This window comes from Trichomycterus rosablanca, chromosome 10 (genome assembly GCF_030014385.1).
Source record: "Trichomycterus rosablanca isolate fTriRos1 chromosome 10, fTriRos1.hap1, whole genome shotgun sequence".
Taxonomy (NCBI): Eukaryota; Metazoa; Chordata; class Actinopteri; order Siluriformes; family Trichomycteridae; genus Trichomycterus; species Trichomycterus rosablanca.
Window position 1 is genome coordinate 24252491 of NC_085997.1, and position 21977 is coordinate 24274467.

The 21977-nt window shown below is 38.5% G+C and overlaps 1 protein-coding gene across 1 annotated transcript; it reads left to right on the forward strand.

Moving 5' to 3' along the window:
- Positions 1–1951: 1951 nt before the first annotated feature.
- Positions 1952–18012, forward strand: rab40b (RAB40B, member RAS oncogene family). The gene is made up of 6 exons (XM_063003702.1): positions 1952–2440; positions 11334–11394; positions 11780–11840; positions 14460–14537; positions 14993–15215; positions 17034–18012. The coding sequence occupies exons 1-6, from the start codon at positions 2269–2271 to the stop codon at positions 17303–17305; spliced, it is 867 nt and encodes a 288-aa protein (XP_062859772.1). The 5' UTR covers positions 1952–2268; the 3' UTR covers positions 17306–18012.
- Positions 18013–21977: the final 3965 nt, after the last annotated feature.

Genomic DNA, 21977 nt, shown 5'->3' on the forward strand with positions numbered 1-21977 from the left:
TTAGCTACAGATGTCAAGTGAAAGTAAAAACACAACAGAGTAGAATAACGTTTCTGGAATCAGTGTGATGATTTAAGACAACAAAATATGTATGGCTCAAATGTTCTGTTGTTGATTTATGCTGTATTTTGAAAAGCAAAGCAGTTACAAGGATACACCTGGTTGAAGTGTAAATTCATGGTATATTCAAGCTGTATGCAGAGCCTCATGGCTGTGAATGTCACATTTTGAACTCAGGACCGAAACGTAACTTCTGTATTAAACAGCACATGGATATAAATTCTCATTTTGAAAAAGAAATTTTGGTTCTGTGATATAATGCACTCTTTTGTTGTGCAATGAAAACAAGGCATTATCAAATATTGAATTTGTAGGATTTTTTTGTGTGGCCTCTACAAATGTGATTGTGATACAAATATTTAAATTCCTTACTTTATCAAAATGTACCTTTCTGTTTTATGGTAAAATATTTACATTGCTGAAAATTAGGCATTCTTAGCTTTTATGTGTGGTCGGAGGACTTATGGGCTCAGTGGCACCAGTGAAAAAACATGACATGTAATCACAACTTGTCAACAACTAGTTCAGTCTGCATTGATTGCAATGTTTTACACTCTTTAGTTACATTTATGACAGAAACGGTAGTTACTTATTACACAAGATTCATCAGTTCACAAGTTTAATGTCAAACACAGTCATGGACAATTTTGTATCTCCAATTCACCTCACTTGCATGTCTTTGGACTTTGGAAACCGGAGCTCCCAGAGGAGACCCACACAGACACGTGGAGAACATGCAAACTCCACACAGAATGGACCCAGACCTTCCCACCTGGGGATCGAACACAGGATCTTCTTGCTGTGAGGCAACAGAGCTACACAGAGAGCCACCGTGTTATATTTTGTTATTGATTTACATTTTCGACATTTAGCAGACGTTTCAGCATTTCAGCATTTGTTCAAAGCGACGGTATACAGTATACAGGGGTTGAGGTTTAAGGGCCCAACAGTGGCAACCTGGCAGTGGTGGGGTTTGAACCAGCAACCTTCAGCTTACTAGTCCAGTACCTTAACCACTGGGCTACAACTATAACTGCATTGGTTATTTGCATTGAAGTGAATGAGTTAGTTTGAACAAGTTCTGAAACAGGGTTATTATTGTAAAACACAAAGTACTGTACAAAGCACATGAAGTACTTCCACTAGAACTTCTACCTTCTGATTTTTTTTACAACCTAGGTCCATGAGGTGTTGGATTTATTTTAGAAATAAAAAGCTTTACTACATACATAATATGGAGATGCAGATTTGTATTTTTAAATTAGTTCCCTGACTGCAGAAAGAACCCCTACATGGAACGTAAACAGTCATGTAATGTTTAGGGCAGCTGATACTTGAAGACCAGGTATTTACAAACTTTACAAATCAAAATAAATTGTCACAACTGTAACTGGTGGGATAAAAAAAGGTTAATACTCTAGTAAATATATTGGTAAGTTGTTAATAGTGAGGTCAGTTAAGACTGTAAATGCCATGCATGCCACAGTCACTTTATTTCTTAATTACGCCTGTTTTTGTGCTCCATTCGACGACGTCATTCTTTTTTCCTCGGAAAACAACAAACCTAACCACGTTGCGCATGGAAATAGCGCACTGACTTTGAATCAGGCGGATGATTTACTTAACTGTATAGGTTAATCCGAGTGCATGATGTCACCACTGATCCGGGATCAGGTCTTATCTTGTATCTGGAGTCTTGGCAGCTCTAGTAGCCACGCCCACTCCAGTCCTACTGCGCGGGTACAAACTTTGACGGACACACTGGATAACTAGTGAAAGGACAGAGTTGCCCTAGCAACTCCGCCGAAGAGCCAATCAGAGCAGGTGGTGGTAAAGTAACGTTTTCCCTGTTGAGGGAGGCTGAGGTACAAGCACAATCCAGCCTGAACTATCAGTGACGAGAAAAATCAAACAAGGAATCCAGTCGCGCAAAGTGTCAGGAACTGTTTTTCTAGTGCGTTTTTTGATGTGAACAGTATTTTATATAACATTAAGAAATATCGCTACAATTGCTTAGGTTCCAACAGTCGCATGTGGTCTTTATTTATTTAGTATAACGTAATTCCTCGACAGCATCACTGAACATGGTGTGTGGAAGCGACACTGCAGCCATAAACGAGACCTAAACAAACTGTCGAACAAATTCAATCAGTTCTACACAGGAGAACAGGGCAGAGGAATACAGCAAATAAAAGATGCTGCTCTGTAATGGGCCATGGCAGTGAGTGGTTGCTGAAGATGAGCCACAGGAGCAGCCCAGCAAAAGCCTACGATTTTCTTTTAAAATTCCTGCTGGTGGGAGACAGTGATGTGGGCAAGGGTGAGATTTTGGCCAGTTTGCAGGACGGAGCTACTGAATCGCCATATGGCTATAACATGGGTAAGTCATTCACATCAGATGTTCTGTTGTCTCTGTTTTTGGTACAGACTGTGTGGCATTGTGTTTTGTTCTTTCTTTTCTACCTGAATGTTAAAAAGTTCCAAGTAGGGATGACAAGGTTTGGGAATAAATCATCCATAATTCCCAAAAAAAGGGTTTACATACCACCCAAAGGTTTATCTATTTGGTTTCTTAAACATTTAAAGCTGCTATATGTAACTTTGGGGCCTTTAATAAATCAGATATCCACCTGATTAAAATGTCTTCTTGCAAGCAGGTATACAGGTATACAATGATTATTTTGATACACACACAAGCATCACCAGTCAACAGTCCTGGTGGTTCTCAATTTTAGACAACCAAGACCCCTAGGTACAACCTATACTTAATCTTATAGGAAAACAGGTGTCATACACAGTACCACATATTTACAGTGAGCATCTCTGAAACAACTGTTACTTTGGGGCAGCCCCGGTTCTGGACTGCTTTGCTTGGGGGGGGCAGTAAAACCTAATGAGGGGGCATGTTGATAGTCATGTTTTTGAAGCCAGAAATATATTCAAAGCTTGATTTGTGCATGAATGATGACAGCCAAGCTATTGATACTGGCTTAAAGTGATGTATGAGGTAAAGAAATAAAAATGCATGTTTTCGAACTTAAACTTAAGACCCAATGATTAAAAAATACATGTTGATTATGTAAATGGAGAAAAAAGATTATCTAATTGTATTTCATTTTATTACGCCCCCTTAATTAAATTGCCATTACTAATAGAACAACTCTATTTCTTGAAAGGCTTTAATACAAATTTAAGTCAAAGCTGACAAATGTACCTACACACAGACTGAGAATATTCAAACGTGGAAATAGGAATGAGTGAGAATATTTATATTATTGGGAAATTAAAATATAAAGAAAACAAAAGAATACTAATTCTGTAAAAAAAAAAAGTGTTTACCAGTATACCTGCCTCTCTCGCTCACACTAACAGAACATATACTGCCGAACTGAACTGTTTGGGGCAGTCTGCCGATTTTTATATGACTCAAAGAGCCAATCAGGAATAAGCAAGGAAATATCTTCACGCTGTAAAACAAAATGCATTTTTGTGATTGGTTCAGAGATAATTTTAAAAATAGCCGTTGCTTGCATTGTGCTTGGGGGGGCAAAGACACAATTTGGGGGGGCAATGCCCCCCTCAGCCCCCCCCCTAGCGCCGGCCCTGCTTTGGGGCCTTTAAAAAATCAGATACCCACCTGATTGAAATGTTTTTCTGCAAGTAACAGGTATACAGTGATTATTTTTATGCACACACAAGCATCAACAGTCCTGGTGGTTCTCAATTTTAGACAACCAAGACCCCTAGGTACAACCTATACTTAATCTTATAGGAAAACAGGTGTCATACACAGTAGGGCTGGGCGATTTTCACGATTAATTCGGTTAATTCGCATGAGCGTTTTCACCCGATGTTAGAATGTGACAATCGCGATTGTTTACATACTTTATATTTTCATTAAAATACCAACATGTCACGAGGCAGAAACTGACCAGACGCTCGCGGAATATAAATCAGGGAAAGTTTAATATCAAAATGGCAAAAATAGTGTACAAAACCAGGTAGAGTCCAAAACCAGAGGATAAACTACACAGTAAACGGAAGACAACAAGGATTATACACGGTAACGGTTAAATTCAGTAATAAGGAGCGCAAACACAATCGGCAAAACGAGACACAACAGAAGAGTTTAATTAAGATTCACTGAATCAAACACCGCCGAACTGAATCAAAACTCCGGTGAGCGCGATCAGGATTGGCTGACCGGGACACGTGACAGTCCGTGAGAGCATGGGATTTGTAGTCCATATAGTTAGAATATAACCCCCCCCAGTGTAGATACTGATACAGACTCACTCAGTGGTGGAAACAGCACAGTACAGGCTCGTGTTCTTTTTAAGAAACCTGTAAAGAACTTTTTGTAGTTCTTTTTCTAATGTAAGGTGGTTCTGCTGCACAATATTTAAAATAAGAGCTATTCTTATAAAGGATGTAGATAATTCAGATTTCTATTTTGTTTTAATTATTGTTAATTATTGTGATATTGTTATTGTTATAAAGTTTGAGTCCCTTGAAAGGATAATTATAGGTGTTACTATTTTCTTTTAAATTACAACACAAAAAAAAGAAATTTGAGTCTTATTTCAATTGCATTATACAAGAACAAAAAAAAATCGAAATCGTAATCGACAATCGGTTATAATTTTAAAATAATCAAGATTTTTTTTTTGTGCAAAATCGCCCAGCCCTAATACACAGTACCACATATTTACAGTGAGCATCTCTGAAACAACTGAGCCTGTTTAGGATCATAGGCTTGATTCTTTCACTTTCCCCTATTCCAAACATGGATAGTGTTTTACCTTCTTGCAGCCATTTTTGCCTGCCAACACTACCATTTTTGTGTTTGAAATGTCAAATGACCAGCCATTATTCTTAATCATGACAGGTGTGTCTGATGTATCATTCTTACAGGCATCTGTTGCCTTCAGCCATAGTAGCTCCAGAAGACACACCAGAAGTCAGGGGAATGGGCAACGGCACACGTGATGTATGGCTGTAGTGTATAGTATCCATTTAGCCTAAACACTAATGCTCTAATGCAAATAGGGTATGGATGGATGGATGGATGGATGGATGGATGGATGGATGGATAGAATCAAAGACACAAATATCAGCCTGAATACAAACTTTAGCAAATACTGACTTCATACAGCCTCTAAGTAAACAACTGAAGTTTCTTATACAGTGGTACCTTGAAACTCAACGTCAGCTGGTTCTGGGACTGGCGCTGAGTTTAAAAGGTATTTTTTCCCATAAGGATAACACAAATATAATATGAAAACACTGAAATAAAAAGCTGATTCTTACAATTTCTCAGAACCCCGAGCTCTAAACAAGTTTAAAAGTGAAACAGTGAGGAAAATCTAGCTAAACACAGATACATGTGGACGCTTTCAGAGTGAATCTGACGGTCTCATATGCACTTTTTGATGACGTTTTAGGTACCACTGTATATTCTTTTTTTTAGATATATTCTTTTGATATAGAAAAGTTATTCCTTACTTATTTATGCTTATCTCTGTGAATTATATAAAACTGGTAGCCCGCAACATGCAGCTCAGCAGACGGGTTGTAAGCTTTACTTTGTGATTTGAAACACCTTAATGCATTTAGCTTGCATGGTAGCTGTATTTTGGTGCATGATTGTTTCATATTGTATTCCTTTCACATTTCAAAGCAAATTTACTTTTATATTTTGTTGCTTACTTAATAATCTTGTTTTATTAGGAGCTACTATTGGCAGCTAATCTCTGTTAGTTCAGCCTGTTGCTACCTCACCTTATCTATCTTACTGCACTGTCAAAACAGGGTTATGTCAGTGTCCTACTTAACAGTCTTATTTAATCAACTGGAGATTTCAGCTCTCCCATATTGCAAATAGACTCCATTCTTTGATGTCATTTGTTAATAGAATTACTTTTTTAATTCTTCAAAGCATTTTCTTCAGTCATTAAACATTTGACTTAAGAATTTGTTTTATTAACTTTTTATATAAGCCTATTTTCATCTTTAATTTAATTAAACAATCCTGGGAATAGGGCAGTATCAGCACCATTCACAACTGAGACCTGTGACGGGGGTCTTGTGAGACACTTGCATGGAGTAATATATAGGGCTAAAGCACAAAAGTTTGGGCAGAACCTTCATGTGTCACAGGTCACAAACGGCTAACTGGCGAAAGGCTGAGAGCCCCTGCATTATAGTAAAAATACAATTAAAACACTGTCTATCAAAAGAATAGGTTTTGCTGATTTGGTGAGGAAATACAATTTTGCTTTGCAGGTAAATTTTACCAGACCAGTAATCACAATGGGAATGTTGACACTTGGTAGTAGAATAGTGAAATTGTGGGATTCTGCATAAAAATGTGTTTCCAGTGGCTGCTGACTGACACAGTTAAATTACTGTGTAATCAGATACTCAAGATACTCAGAAATACTAAGAAATTTAGCTTAACTTTAATAATTAGTTTTTAATGCAATAGAAAGTGACTTCATTATTAGATGCTGAGATTTAATCTTTTTTAAGACTAATAAGTGTCTGGGGTGGCACAGTGGCTCGGTGGGTAGCACTGATGCCTCACAGCAAGAAGGTCCTGGGTTCGATTCCCAGGTGGAGTGGTCCGGGTCCTTTTTGTGTGGAGTTTGCATTTTCTCCCCGTGTCCGTGTGGGTTTCCTCCTGGAGATTTGGTTTTCTTCCAGTCTAAAGACATACAAGTGAGATGAACTGGAGATACACAATTGTCCATGACTGTGTTTGACATTAAAAGACTTAAACTGATGAATCTTGTGTAACCAGCAATTACCTGTCCTGTCATAAATGTAACCAAAATGTAAAACATGACGTTAAAATCCTAATAAATAAATAAATAACTTTGTGAAATGCCATGGTGGAAACATAACAAAGCAGCACTGCTTTTGCTAAGCTCAATAACACATCATGTTTTAAGTGTCCTATAGGGAATTGCATTCAGCAATTGACAAGTGTGGGTATTATTTGTTACAAAACCATTGGTAGTGTATAACGTTAAGTTTTTGACTCAGTTTTCTATAGCACTATACAAAAGCCTGTATTTTTCTTTATTTAAAATTGGACCACTTCCACCACCAGTTATCCGCACATCCTCTGTAAACATGTCTAATGTTTATATTCAAATAAAGAAATCCATTGTTCTATCTATTGTTTACAGCACTAGCATTGACCGTATATTTTAATTTCTAAAATTAATGACTGTGTTTACTCTATAGAACACTTTGAAACATTTGGCCAGTAATTACTAATGACACACTCCTGAGCAGACAGACCCATTGCAGTTGTTATCCATTTGGCATCGATTATATTACATCCAAACTGGTCCAAGATTAAATTCCTGTGGGGAGAGCTGTACATACACAGATCATAACACCACTTGGGATTGTTTTCAAAAAAGCTATTGGCAGTGTGTAATCTTTAAAGCTTTTTTTGGCTTTGTTTTCCTAGCGCTGCTCCACAGCTGCTCATATTCTGCTGCTGTTAAAATGACTCCCTCCTATCTACTGCCTGTATATGTGCGACTGTTTAAAACTGTAGCAAACTGTTTATTTTCACCGTGTCAGTTGACTTATTGTTTTTTGTTTAGATTTTACCCTAAGCTTTATTCTCTGCCAGGTTCAGAGTGTACTTTTTAAAGCCAAAATTTAGGTTAGTTATCTGCTGTTGTTTAGGCTAAGCAATTTAGGCCTGTACATCTTGTGTCAGTATTAAACATGATTAATTCAAGATCAAGATTTTTATGTATTTAGTTCAAGTCTTTGGGCGGTACGGTGGCTCAGTGGGTTGCACTGTTGCCTCACAGTAGGAAGATCCTGGGTTTGATCCCCAGGTGGGGCGGTTTGGGTCCTTTCTGTGTGGATTTTGCATGTTCTCCCCGTGTCTGTGTGGGTTTCCTCTGGGAGCTCCGGTTTCCTCCCGCAGTCCAAAGACATGCAAGTGAGGTGAATTGGAAATACAAAATTGTTTATGACTGTGTTTGACATAAAACTTGTGAACTGATGAATCTTGTGTAATGAATAACTACTGTTTCTGTCATGAATGTAACCAAAGTGTATAAATAAATAGTATAAATAAATAAATAGTTCAAATCTTCAGAAAGTATTTAGTTTATGTGATTTTTGCACACTATTTCTTTTCATTTTTATGTTTTCTCACCGCTTTATCCTACTCAGTGTTCCGGCTGGTCCAGCTTCCCCAGAACCACTAGGTGCAATGCAGTAACAAACAGAAGTAGCGGACAGAACACCAGTTTATTGCAGGCTCGGCCACAGTCCTTCCCCTCCCCCCACTCCTAGACATAGCCAATCATCTCTGTATGTAGATGCCTGACTGTCTGATAGCACTGCTGGACATTTTAACTCTGGCTCCCTGCGGTAGTGAACTAGCTTAATTTATCGAGCAAACTTGATCATCCATAATGACGACATGAAAACCTGGTTTTAGAGATTTTCAAAAGATAATTAGAAATCAAAAACGCACCAGAGCGGGATATTCCGCTAGCATACCAGCGTTGAGATTCTGAACTCCTCGGTTTGAAACTCGGCTTTGCCACCAGGCGGCTGGGCGCCATCTAGCGGGTGTAATTGGCAGCTCCTGCAGCAGACACGTTTCTGCTAGGGCGGGATGACCGGACTCATCAAAAAAAAAAAAAAAGAAATCAAAAACTGATCTCTTTAGTATTCAGCCCTTTTTGGCAGCAATTATAGTTGCAAGTCTTTTTAGACTGTGCAAGCCTTGCATACCATGGTATCTGCTTTATCCTGGTCAGGGTCGCGGTAGGTCTGAATCATTGTGCGAAAGGCAGGAAACACTTCAGACAGGTTGCCAGTTCACCACAGGGCAGACACTATCTCACACACACCTAGGGCAGTTTTAGTAGGGCCACTTGACCTGACTGCATGTCTTTGGACTTGTGGGAGGAAACCAGAGCACCCAGAGGAAACCCACGCAAACGCATGAAGAATTGAACTTCGGACCTTCTTGCTGTGCCATCCTGAATATTAATATGAATTGTTATAATGTTGATAGTTGTGATGGAGATCTCATTGTGATTTACGATGCTTCATCTTTGGCAACATTTGTACGTACAGCTGCCAAGATAGTTAAATTTAGACCCTCTAAGATATTGAAAATGTAGTCAGTGAGAATAGAAGAGTGCAGAACAGTGATTAAGCTTAACAGATTAATGTTAATATTGAATAGATTAGGAGGTCCTGTTCCTAACAGTGCAGAGAAGCCTAAATGTCTTTTTTATGACTTGCTCATTCATTACTAGTGTCAGATCCATTTATATAACTCTGCCTTCTGCTGTAGACAGGCTCTAAACATGATGTATTATTTAGCAGTATGAATTCAGCCAAGGTTTTCTGGAAATAAAAGCTTGCAATATACAGATGTTTCTGTTAGTGCTTTGTGTGACTCAGTTCTTGGAATAAGAACAACCTTTCTAAGTATTCAGTTCATTAATGCAGTGCTGACAAATCAAGCTTCTCAGCTGCTTTTTCCAAGCAAATCTGAAAAATTCTCGCTGCCTTTTAAATTATAAGGTCATGATGACCATTATTAGGTTGAAAATAAAAGAGAAGCTTCAGACAAATAAAACAATTGGTCTCTTTAAAGGTCGAGGGAACACAGAGGCAGTTTGTGTTTTGATTTGATGTGTTGATGTGCTGTACCAGGGAGTGTGTGCCAGTGATGGCTCGGCAAGACTCTAGAATGTCATCACCTACTACAGCTTTTAGCTGCCTACTTCTCTCTCCTGTTGTTGCAGTGTGCGTCATCCTGTCAAAACACCTCTGTGCCTCCTGCTGTGTGGTGTGAATGATAAAAAAAGATGTGCGGAGAGCTGAATAATTGCACAGGGACATAGGAAGAGCTTGTGTGAGAAAGAATCTGCTGTGATGAATCAGAGGTTGCCCACACAAACGGGAGGATTGCATTCTGGAAGCAGAGATTTAATGAACAAAATCACACAGGTTGATAAAGGCTTATCTCTGATTACAGTCTGGGATTATAAACACTATTTTAATAATAGTCATGTTATTGCTATTTGTAACTTCATGCAACCAGTCTACCCAAGATAATTGCTTATTAATTTAACAATATATAGGTTTTTTCATTCGACTGTGAACCCAGAATATTAATTCATGCAGTCAAGTGGTCTGATTGGTCTGATTTAATTCCAGTGGCAAAACAACCCTAAAGGGTCCAGTAAAACATGCTATCACACCAGAGCTGACAAGAGTTTAAATCTTAGCTTTGCTACCGGCAGGCTGGGCTCCTACATGGACAATGATTGGCTCGTCAGTCAGGGTTGGATGCCGGAGGGAATTCCTCATAACTGAGGCAAGTACGATCTCTGCTGACTGATTGATGGCACCTACACATAGACGAGGGATAATGGAGATCAGTGTGTGATTCTCCATGTGTGAGACTGTCTCGTGCAGGTGCAGTCACTACTCTTCTCAGTCAGGAGTGGAAGTCAGCAGCAGTAGAGATGAAGTGAAATTCAATTGGGTAATTGGAGAAGATGACTAGATTTGGAAGGTAAATTGGGTAAAAGGGATATGAAACCTTTACGTTATTCAGTACCCACGCCTTTTACTTGTCTGCTTCCCTTTGTCCTTCATTTTACAGATCGTACACAGCATTGTTTTAGGTCCTTCTTTTTTCCAGTTTTTCCCTGGACATTCAGCAAGTAATTGTATAATTAAGCAGATACAAGTTCTTAATTAAAATTCTGACAACTGAGTAGTAAAAAACATTTTAAAGTGTGTTATACTGTGTTACGAGGGATCTTCAAAAAGTTTCCGCACTTTTATATTTTTGCTGGAAACAGTGAGGGCAGGAGGAGTAGTAATTGGTCGTGTCTGAGAGACTGAAAGAGCTTATAGTCTGGATTTAGCGCCATCTGATTTCCACCTTTTTGGACCGCTCAAAGAAGCTTTAAGGGAAAGAAGATTTGTATGTGATGATAATGTGACAGTGGTGCATCAGTGGCTACACACACAACCAAAAACATTTTTTGCTGATGGCATTAAAAAGTTGGTAAGATGCTGGGAAAAATGCAGCGCAAGGTGACTGTGTAGAAAAGTAATGAAACTTGTTTTTGAAATTCTTAATAAGTAGAGTTTTAAAAAGTGCGGAAACTTTTTGAAGAACCCTCGAATATATTATATATAAATTATGCATGAATAGTCCATGTCACAAAACTCAAAACACTTTGTTGTCTTTGCAGGAATTGACTATAAAACAACCACCATACTGCTTGATGGGCGCAGAGTCAAGCTGCAGCTTTGGTAAGTAACTTTTGAACTGAATTAAGCCCATGTTTATTTACTAATCCAAAAAGCAGACATAGAAGCAGTATTCAGTATTTACTAAAATGTATTTTTCTGTATTCATTTGTAAGTATAAAACGTGTAGAATACTTAGAAAAGCTCTTTGGTTGTTTAAAAAGTGCCAGAATTCTTAGAATGTAGATTATGCCATTCCTTGCCATACACTGTTTACACTGAAGCATTCCACTAAGCTATTCCTGCCAAGCATGCCCACAAGCTTTATTTACATTTCTAACTGGGCTGCACTCTTACCTGAGTCATTCTTAAATTATTCAACTAAGATGACTAAATTTATATTATAGTAATTTTAACTGCCAATTTCAAGCCAGTGTTTATTTTGCAGGGACACCTCTGGGCAGGGGCGCTTTTGCACCATATTTCGCTCATACTCCAGAGGAGCACAGGTATTTTACATTTAAAATATTCATTTAGACACTGCATGTTGTTGAATTGTTTAAAAGTAATTTCACTGAACTAACCTTGGCATAAAAGACTGACGTTGCTGATAAAATGTAGTGTTTTTATTCAGTGTTTTGAAATACTCCACCCAGAGATCAGCAGTTCCTGTTTAAAGTGTGTGGTATGTGGGTGTGCCATCGCTGTTGATATGACATTTCCCAGGTTCTGGCCCACACCCACATATCAGAATCCTGTCCACAATAAAAGGAAATCATCCTCTTGAGGGATACAATGCTTGGCCTGCTATTTAATGCTCATACAGTTATCAGATTTGTTTTGTCAGCTATGTAAAAGCCAAAGAAAACACCACTAAAACATTATATGTATGTAATGCAAAAAACATATACAATACATATTTTTAATGGACTGTTCAATACACCACAAACTGGCTTAGTAAGGCTCTGGTCATGGTCATAATGTTTTGTGAGTGTGGAGACTGCATGAAAAACTAATTTTCCCACATTTATTACAACATTCTATACTCACTGCTATAGTGTTTTGTATTATATTATATCCTGCCCTGTGTGTTTGTGTGGCATTAACAAACATAAATATAATTCAAATATATAACTACATGATAAATAGTAGATAATGTTATTTACCCTTAATTATATTACTGAAATATTAAGAGCAAAATAAATACATTTGATAACTTTAATTGGTAATTAGTCTCCTGTTGAATGATTACATTTACATTTTCAGCATTTAGCAGATGCCTTTATCCAAAGCGACTTACGGTGCTATTACAGTATACAATCTGAGCTATTGAAGTTAAGGGCCATGCTCAATGGCCCAACAGCAGCAGCCTGGCAGTGGTGGGGCTTGAACCAGCGACCTTCTGATTACTAGTCCAGTACCCTAACCCCACTAGGCTACGACTTGCCTTAATGACTATATCAAGGGTATTCCACAGATTTCTAGGCTATGTGGCTCTTACTTTAACCCTTTAAATGTTAACATTTTTCTAGGTCAATTGTGGATCTCTTGCCTATACAAGTGTCATATACAAACCCCATTTCCAGAAAAGTTGGGACATTTTGTAAAGTTCAATAACAAAAAATATATTTAATTTGTGTATTTATTTAACTGACTGGTGTTTTAAGTGACCAGTGCAATTGCATTTTGTAAAAAGTTGGGTCACTGTGTAAAATGCATTAAAAGAGGAATCTGTGATTAGTTAATCTGTGATTAGTTCATTTTTTTTACTATTAATGTTTTCAGTGATCAACTTCATTGTATTTTGTAAACAGAAACACATTTAGAATTTGATTCAAAAAGACACTCAAAAAGTGAGGCAGGTTTACCACTCCATTTTATCACCCTTTCTATTAATTACACCTTCTAATGATTTGGGAACTGATTATAATTAATGTAGGCTTGCAAGTGGAACTTTTGGCTATTCTTGGGCATGTATATCTCTAAATTCCCAATACCCACCTCCACATCAATGGTACCTTCACACATATGCAAATCACCCAGGTGCTGTGGGCACCTGTTTAAGGATTAAAGTCGCAGAGGTTAAGGATTAATGTCGAGACTGCAGTGCCAACGATGCTGCTTCTGCCAGATGTGACGGGTCGGGAGTAACTGCACCAAGAATGACAAGAACTAACTACAGACTTTATTAAAGACTAGACCGAATAATAACTCTTATTATTTATTTCTTTATTTATTGCCAGTTATAACTTTTAGTTCATTTAATTCTGTGTTTGTATGATTTGTGTAAATCCTATTTATTTAAAGTATCCTCGAGACCACCCAAGGAGGATGGGCCCTGCTGAGTCTGGTTCCTCTCAAGGTTTCTTCCTGTAATTTTCAGGGAGTTTTTCCTTGCCACAGTCGCCCTCGGCTTGCTCAACAGGGGTTTTTGTATCTGTTGGTCCCGGATTTTGTAAAGTTGCTTTGAGACAATGTCTATTGTAAAAAGCGCTATATAAATTAAGTTGACTTGACTTGACTTGATACGCCCTCATATTTTTATCACAGTAGCATGATGGTTTCTCATACAGTACTGTTTGAAACATCAAAAATCATCCACATACAACAGTGATTTCTTGCCTTGCCTTACACAGACTGAGATTTCTCTGGATTCCCTGATTGTTTTCACAATATTATGTACAGTAGATAGCGAAAGACCTTTTCTTGCATTGAGAAATGTTGTTTTTGAACTGAGTGACAACCCTCTCAGGTTTGCGGTGAGCCACAGCCTACAAAAACAGCATTTGATGGATCCTCCTTATACACCTAATCAGTATAGCCTCACTTGTTCCCAATTCGTATTGCTTATTGTGGAATGTTTTAAAATGTGTAACTTAAACATTCTATATACTTTACATTATTATTTTGCCCAGTTCCAACCTTGTTTGCAGGCATCAAAATTCAAATGTAGTTTTTTACAACAAGTTGGTCCTTTAAAACATTTAAAGTCATTTTTGTATTATGTCTAATAAATAAAGATTAAAGGATCTTTATAAATCACAGACTCTTTTATTGAATAGATGTCTTAACTTTAACAGAAGTAGGATTTGCACAATCCAGTTATATTTACTATGTATTTCTTACAGGGGGTTATCCTGGTATATGACATCACAAATCGGTGGTCATTTGATGGAATTGACAGATGGATTAAAGAGATTGATGAGGTAAATGACATTCACAACCTTCTGTCATTTAGATCAAATTAAATATCAGAAAATACTATACTATCAAGTTAGCAGAGGCATGATTTTGTCAGCAATTTTATCTTACCATGCATACTGTTCATTACTTCAGTGTGTTTTTGTATCTACTGAACTTCTTGTTTAGGATATATTATATTTAAAAATCCTAGCTAACTCTTTATTACAGAGGCCGTATTATTGTGATTTGTAGCTAATAGGGTAAATACCTTTTCTGTTGTACCATATTAAATTAAGAGGTAGAAATGAACATTGCTTTTAAATTTGTCCAGTCTGACACATCTTCCTGCTAAGATACAGCATATGCCTTTTGCTACCATTCTTCTATTACAACTGAGCACACTGAAGCAAACTATCATTCGGTTAATTTACATCTAAATGACTGTTTGTTTTCTGTTTCTTAACTTTTTATTACCCAGCATGCGCCAGGAGTTCCGAAGATCCTTGTGGGAAACCGTTTGCACTTGGCCTACAAACGTCAGGTGACGACTGAAAATGCCCAAGCCTTTGCCGAGCGTCTGGGGGTTACCTTCTTCGAGGTCAGCCCCCTGTGTAACTTCAACATCACAGAGTCCTTTACAGAACTGGCTCGTATAGTTCTAATGCGCCATGGCATGGAGAGATTGTGGAGACCCAACAAAGGTACTAGCACTATAGTTATCATATAAACTATTTTATTCATGTGGCAGTGGTAGCGTAGTGGTTAGAGCTGTGGGTTACCAACTGGAAGGTCATGGGTTTAACTCTCAACACTGCCATGTATTGACTTTTGGGCCCTTTGGGTTGACTTTTTACCTTCTTGGCTTCAGAGGTGTGGTACAATGACTGCCCCTGCATTGTGACCCTCTTTCTTTAGACAAATAAAGAATTTTAATGTACTGTACACATGTACACTAATCAGCCATAACATTAAAAACACCTCCTTGTTTCTACACTCACTGTCCATTTTATCAGCTCCACTTACCATATAGAAGCACTTTGTAGTTCTACAATTACTGACTGTAGTCCATCTATTGCTCTGCATACTTTTTTAACCTGCTTTCACCCTGTTCTTCAATGGTCAGGACCCCCACAGGACCACCACAGAGTAGGTATCATTTAAGTGGTGGATCATTCTCAGCACTGCAGTGACAATGACATGGTGGTGGTGTGTTAGTGTGTGTTGTGCTGGTATGAGTGGATCAGACACAGCAATGCTGCTGGAGTTTTTAAATACTGTGTCCACTCACTGTCCACTCTATTAGACACTCCTACCTAGTTGGTCCACCTTGTAGATGTAAAGTCAGAGACGATCACTCATCTATTGCTGCTGTTTGAGTTGGTCATCTTTTAAACCTTCATCAGTGGTCAGGATGCTGCCCACTGGGCGCTGTTGGCTGGATATTTTTGGTTGGTGCACTATTCCCAGTCCAGCAGTGACAGTGAGGTGTTTAAAAACTCCAGCAGCGCTGCTGTGTCTTACCCACTCATACCAGCACAACACACAATAACACACCACCACCATGTCAGTGTCACTGCAGTGCTGAGAATGATCCACCACCTAAATAATACCTACTCTGTAGTGGTTCTGGGAGAGTCCTGACCATTGAAGAACAGCGTGAAAGCAGGCTAACAAAGCATGCAGAGAAACAGATGAACTACAGTCAGTAACTGTAGAACTACAAAGTGCTTCTATATGGTAAGTGGAGCTGATAAAATGGACAGTGTGTGTAGAAACAAGGAGTTGGTTTAATGTTATGGCTGATTGGTGTATATGTATATATGACATAAAGGCATTGCATCTGCCCTAGATTTTTATTGTCATAGATATCCTTATTATTATTAGGACTTTTGGAATGAATTGGAATGTCAAACCAATCTAACTAATGTTTAGTGTAGTGTGGCAACACAAACCCATTATCAAGTTCCAAAGTGTAGTAAAATGGCCTTCCCAGAGGATTAGAGGTGTACCAACTCTAAATGAATCCCTGTGATTTGCAAATAAGTGCTAGATACTTACTACTTTTTGTCCATGTAGTGCATGTTAGGCTCAGCCTTCCTGAAGAAGTTTGGCATATGTTTAAATAGCTCAATGACCGTATAACTTTACAGAGCAATTACATCTGCAGCTAAGGAATGCCTGATTTTAAACCTCTGTGCTTTCTTTGGAGACACACAGTGGTCAGATACCAAGGCAACATCCAAATTACCCCATTAACTGTTTCAGATTGCTAGGAGCGCCTCATAGTGCAAATTAACCAGTAAACATAAGGCACTTGAATGCTACGTGAATAAAAAAACATTAAATCCCTAAACACAAACCTTACATTTAAAATTTCTAAGCATTCCTCATTTAGACTGCTGAATGGTCTATTGCTTTACAAGCGGAATAGTTACTATACTATTGTTCAATACAGATACATTTAATATTTACTGTATCCATAAATCAGTGTGTTGTGTGTGTCTTTCTTACATGAACAGTACTGAGTCTGCAGGATCTGTGCTGCCGATCCATTGTCTCCTGCACCCCTGTGCACCTGGTGGACAAACTCCCGCTTCCTGTTGCCTTAAAGAGCCACCTGAAGTCCTTCTCCATGGCCAACGGCCTTAATGCTCGCATGATGCACGGGCGCTCCTACTCGGTCATAGCCAGCAGCACCACAAAAAGAAACGGAACAAAAAAATCCAAACTCATCTACCCACCTCTGAGCCCATCACAAAGCTGCACAAGGACCACCTGCAAGATATCATAGTCTAATCACACTCCACGCTCACTCTGATCACTCTGAACAACACAGTTTACAGCACAAAGCCAGGCTTGAAGTCACCAGGGTTTCACTTAATTGGAGATGTTTCCCAGTGGCATGTGACATCATTTGCCATGATATTTTGATTACAAATTGGTGCATCCTACATACCATATCTGAATGTGATTGCTTAAAGAGATTAATCAGACCCACTAAGAGGATTTTTGTGAAGCCATTATGTCACTGTATAAATATATGTACATATTTCATCACGTTTGTAATTGGTGGGATTAAACATACTGGTACTGTGTTCAGATCAGAGAAAAGCATGAGAACAGTTGTGTATTTTAAATCTTTTTTGGACCTAGGTAAAAATACCAGCTTGTTTTCCTACCTTTATTTTAATGTTCTTCAGGATACATACACTTAATGAACATCAGTATTGAGAAATGCAGCTCTTTGTAATGTGTATTTGTCACGTTGTTTGATACTATGTTGTTATTATTCTTAACTATTGTAATGCACTTGAACAGTGATCAGTATTGTAGGATTTTATATGGAGTGACACCAAAGACATGGGAGACTGAATATGAAGCTTATCAGCTCTAACACATTTTCTTATGGATTCAACAGTAATATTTCAATACACTGCAAAGCAACAGAAATTCCTAACTTACTATCAGGTTTTTAATAAAAAAGTGTGTTAATGACAAGATATCTGGCTTGTTTTTTTTACAGTAATTAGTTAAAAAGAACAGCATAGTGCAGTAGGTTGTACTGGTGCTACCATCTTCAGGGTTCTGGGCTTAAAAGGGGACAGGAAAATTCCCTAAAGTTTCGTACAGAATTAAGTGTGTTTAAATTTATAAAAAAAAAAAAAAAAAAAAGGAAAATTATAATATGTTAAACTAAAAAAAAGTATGTTGCCTGTTACATCGGTGACTATGCCAGAATGTAGGACAATTGGACAGCAGTCACAGTAACTTCCAGTTGCTTTAAGGCATAAAGACAAAACTAAGGGGTATTTTGAGGATATTAAAAAAAAACAAAAAAAAAACAATGACTTTATCAGGTCAAGCCCCACTGCCAGCAAGTTGTTGAGCCCCTGACCAAGACCCTTAACCCTCTAGTGTTTGCATTTTAAGACGCTTTGGATACAAGTGTCTGTTAAATGCTGTAAATGTTGTCTGCCATTGAGCAAACACTTTCATTTCTTATAATACTCATGGTAGAGTTTAATAAGAAATTTACTGCAATGTTGCCTTGACCTTTGGCCTAACATTGTACTAGAAAATAATGGTGTCAGCATTTGTACACCTGACCATGAGTTTTTTTAAACATCTAATTCCAAAACCATGAGCATGAACCATAAAGTTGCCCCTTTATAGCTATAAGAGCCTCCACTCATTGTGCCCATTTAGTCGAAACAGAATTCTTGAAAAGAATTCATTTAATCTCAGTGGTGTTCAGTCGGGTTGAGACCAGGATTCTGCAGATCACTGGACATTGTATGGATTTTAAGATTGCAGATTAATGCAGTGAGATTTATACATTGACAAAGTAGAAAGGTTCTCTAAACAGTGATTAAACTGTTACAAATATCATTGCAGCATGTCTAGACAAAACTATATATGTTCAGTGATGTAAAATCATTATAGGGATCTGAAAACAAGCTCTGCTATGAGCATGTTGTGCAGCCTATAAACCTGGTGCAGACATCCCACCATAATAAACGCTGATGTAAGCAAAATACTGCACATGACACCACTGTCATTTATTACAGAAAAAAGACAACATCCCTAAACCTTAAATCCCATTTTATTTCAACACTGCCATTTACCAGTTTGTAATTTCTCCAGTTCGGCCATTTTCACAACATGTTCCGCCCTATTAAAATTACTACGCAGGTTCTGAACATTCATTTATTTTTACTAACCGTGTTATCCTAGTTAAGGGATGTTGTGGATCTGGCACTACCAAAATCATTGAGTGCAAGGCAGGATTACTCCCTGGACAGTGAGCCAGGCCATTGCAGGACATCCCACACTCACCTTAAAAGTAATTTAGAGAAGCCAATCCACCTTCTGTGTGTTTTCTAAGGGAAAATAATCCAGAGAACCCAGATGAAGATGGGGTGACCATAGGTAAGGATCAAACCTAAGTCCACAGGACCCATAGAATGTGGCATGTTGCACCATTGTGCTGCCCAGGTTTCTGATAATGTTTTGGAGAAACATCTTTACTGTGATAACCTTACGTTTTTTTTTTTTTTCAATTGTCTCAGAAAACACACGAGTCATCAAGCTACATCATGTATATTATTTTGTCACACATATTTAGTATTTTTGACAAGATAATTCTTTACTGAGGGTGGCTCGGTGGGTAGCACTGTCGCTTCACAGCAAGAAGGTCCTGGGTTTGATCCCCAGGCTGTGCGGTCCGGGTCCTTTCTGTGCAGAGTTTGCATATTCTCCCCATGTCTGCGTGGGTTTCCTTCGGGAGCTCCGGTTTCCTCCGACAGTCCAAAGACATGCAGTCAAGTTAACTGGAGTCACTGAATTGCCCTATAGGTGAATAGGTGTGTGTATGTGTGTCTGCCCTGCGATGTACTGGTGCCCCATCCAGGGTGTTACTGTGTGCCTTTGCGCCCATTGAAAAGCTGGGATCGGCTCCAGCACCGACATCCGACATTGTTAGTAAGCAGGTAGGTCTATTATATTTTTATTTATTTTATTACAAAAGGTCTGTGACCCGTGTTTGCATATTTTTACTCCATCTGGCCCCATCAAGAAAAGTTTGGACACCCTCTTATGCCTAGTTCACACTACACGATTTTTGCCCTGATTTTTGCTCGCCGACTGGTCGCCGCTAGATTTGCCTGCTCAGAGGCAACTCGGCTCTCGATCTCGAACTGTTCAACAACTCGATACGAGTGGCTCCGAGCGAATGAAGAAAATTTTCTAGCATGTTAAATATCTGGATATCAGTCGGGCGACTGGCAGAGGAGGAGTTGTAAAATCGTGGGAAAGGGGCATAATATAGTGGTATCATTAAATCCCTTGTCACTTCTTGCGTTTGTTTTCGTGACAAAACGTAGTTTGGGAGACCAGATAGACTCATCTGCGATTCCTCCTGATGGTAGATCGTGTAGTGTGAACCCCCTATCGCCGATCATTTACATTTTTGGACATTTAGCAGACGCTTTTATCCAAAGCGACTAACAGTACTGTGACAGTATATTGTCTAAGCAATTGAGGGTTAGGGGCCTTGCTCAAGGGTCCAACAGTGGCAACCTGGCAGGGGTGGGGCTTAAACCAGTGACTTTTTGATTACTAGTCCAGTATTTGAACCAATAGGCTACAACTGCCCTTAGTTGTGAAAACCACAACGACTGAAAAGACTACCGAGTGCAAGAAATCCAGTTGTGTAGTGTGAACTGTACAGTGATCTGAACAACTTCAAAGTCGTGTAGCGTGAGCTTATTATTTAGAAGCTGACCTGATCACAGATATTACCTAAATATCCAGCAGATGGCAGTCTTGTCACATTACTTTAAAATTCTAGGGCTTTCCTGCACCTATCCAGTATCCTCTAGTGTTATATAAGCACATACTGTACTCTAAGACAAAAAAAATGTGAACACCTGACCATGAGCTTGTTGAACATCCAGTTGACATTAATATGGAGTTGCCCCTTTTCTTTGCAAAGCTTGTTAAACCGAAAACAGATTTAGTGATTTAAGTGTGTTATTAAGTGGGTGTTACTCTGCCAAGGATGAGAAATGAACAAATGATCATGAAATTATTATTATTGTTTTTATCAATCACATTATTTTTGTGATTAATTTAGTTTCCCAGACAACAAATAAATGATTTATTGCTGGTTTTGTGTCTTCCCTCAGCAAGTAGTTTTATGTCTATAAACAATGTGCTTTTGTGTCATACAAAATAAATTCAATTTGGTAAGCCACATATCCAGGCTAGGAGTTGGTCCCAAATAGAATTTAGGCGTTTTGAATTGAAAATCAACTCCAATTGTATTAGATTCGGTTCAAGTAGATAGATGTTCTTCAAAAATAGCCAGCAAAGCTAATCTAGCATCAAATTACAAGCAAATAGATTAAGCTGTTCAAATAGCAGTCAGGTGTTAACAGACTGACCACAGGCAGTGATGTTAAATGGTTTGTAAATAGTGTTGCTGTTTAGTCACTTTTTTTGGTTACCTTGTTTTGTGCTGTTCAATGGGAACAGAAATTACAGACAGTCTCCAGGTGGGTCTGTGCATATGGAGCGAAAACTCATCATCATTGCATGCTGCCATCTGGCTAGGAGAAAAAAAAAGCTGTCTGAGAGAGCCACCCCAGGCTGTATGATCATTAAACTTGTCCAGGTGTCAGCTTTGGCCATCTTAATCCCAGTGAAAAGCATTATTCTTGTAAGAGTGAAGCCATACATATATTTTGCAACTATATTCACTTTACTGTCAAACTACATTAAAATACCATTTATGGAAACAAAGAAAGAGCCTATTCTTTGGTAGGTGCACTTGCCAGTGCGCTCTTAGTGCCGGTCTCAAGCTCGGATAAAAATAGGATTGTGTCAGGAAGGGCATGTTTCATGAAAACTCTGCCAAGTCTGGACCAGTGCTGACCAGATCCACTGTGGCACCTCTGAATACA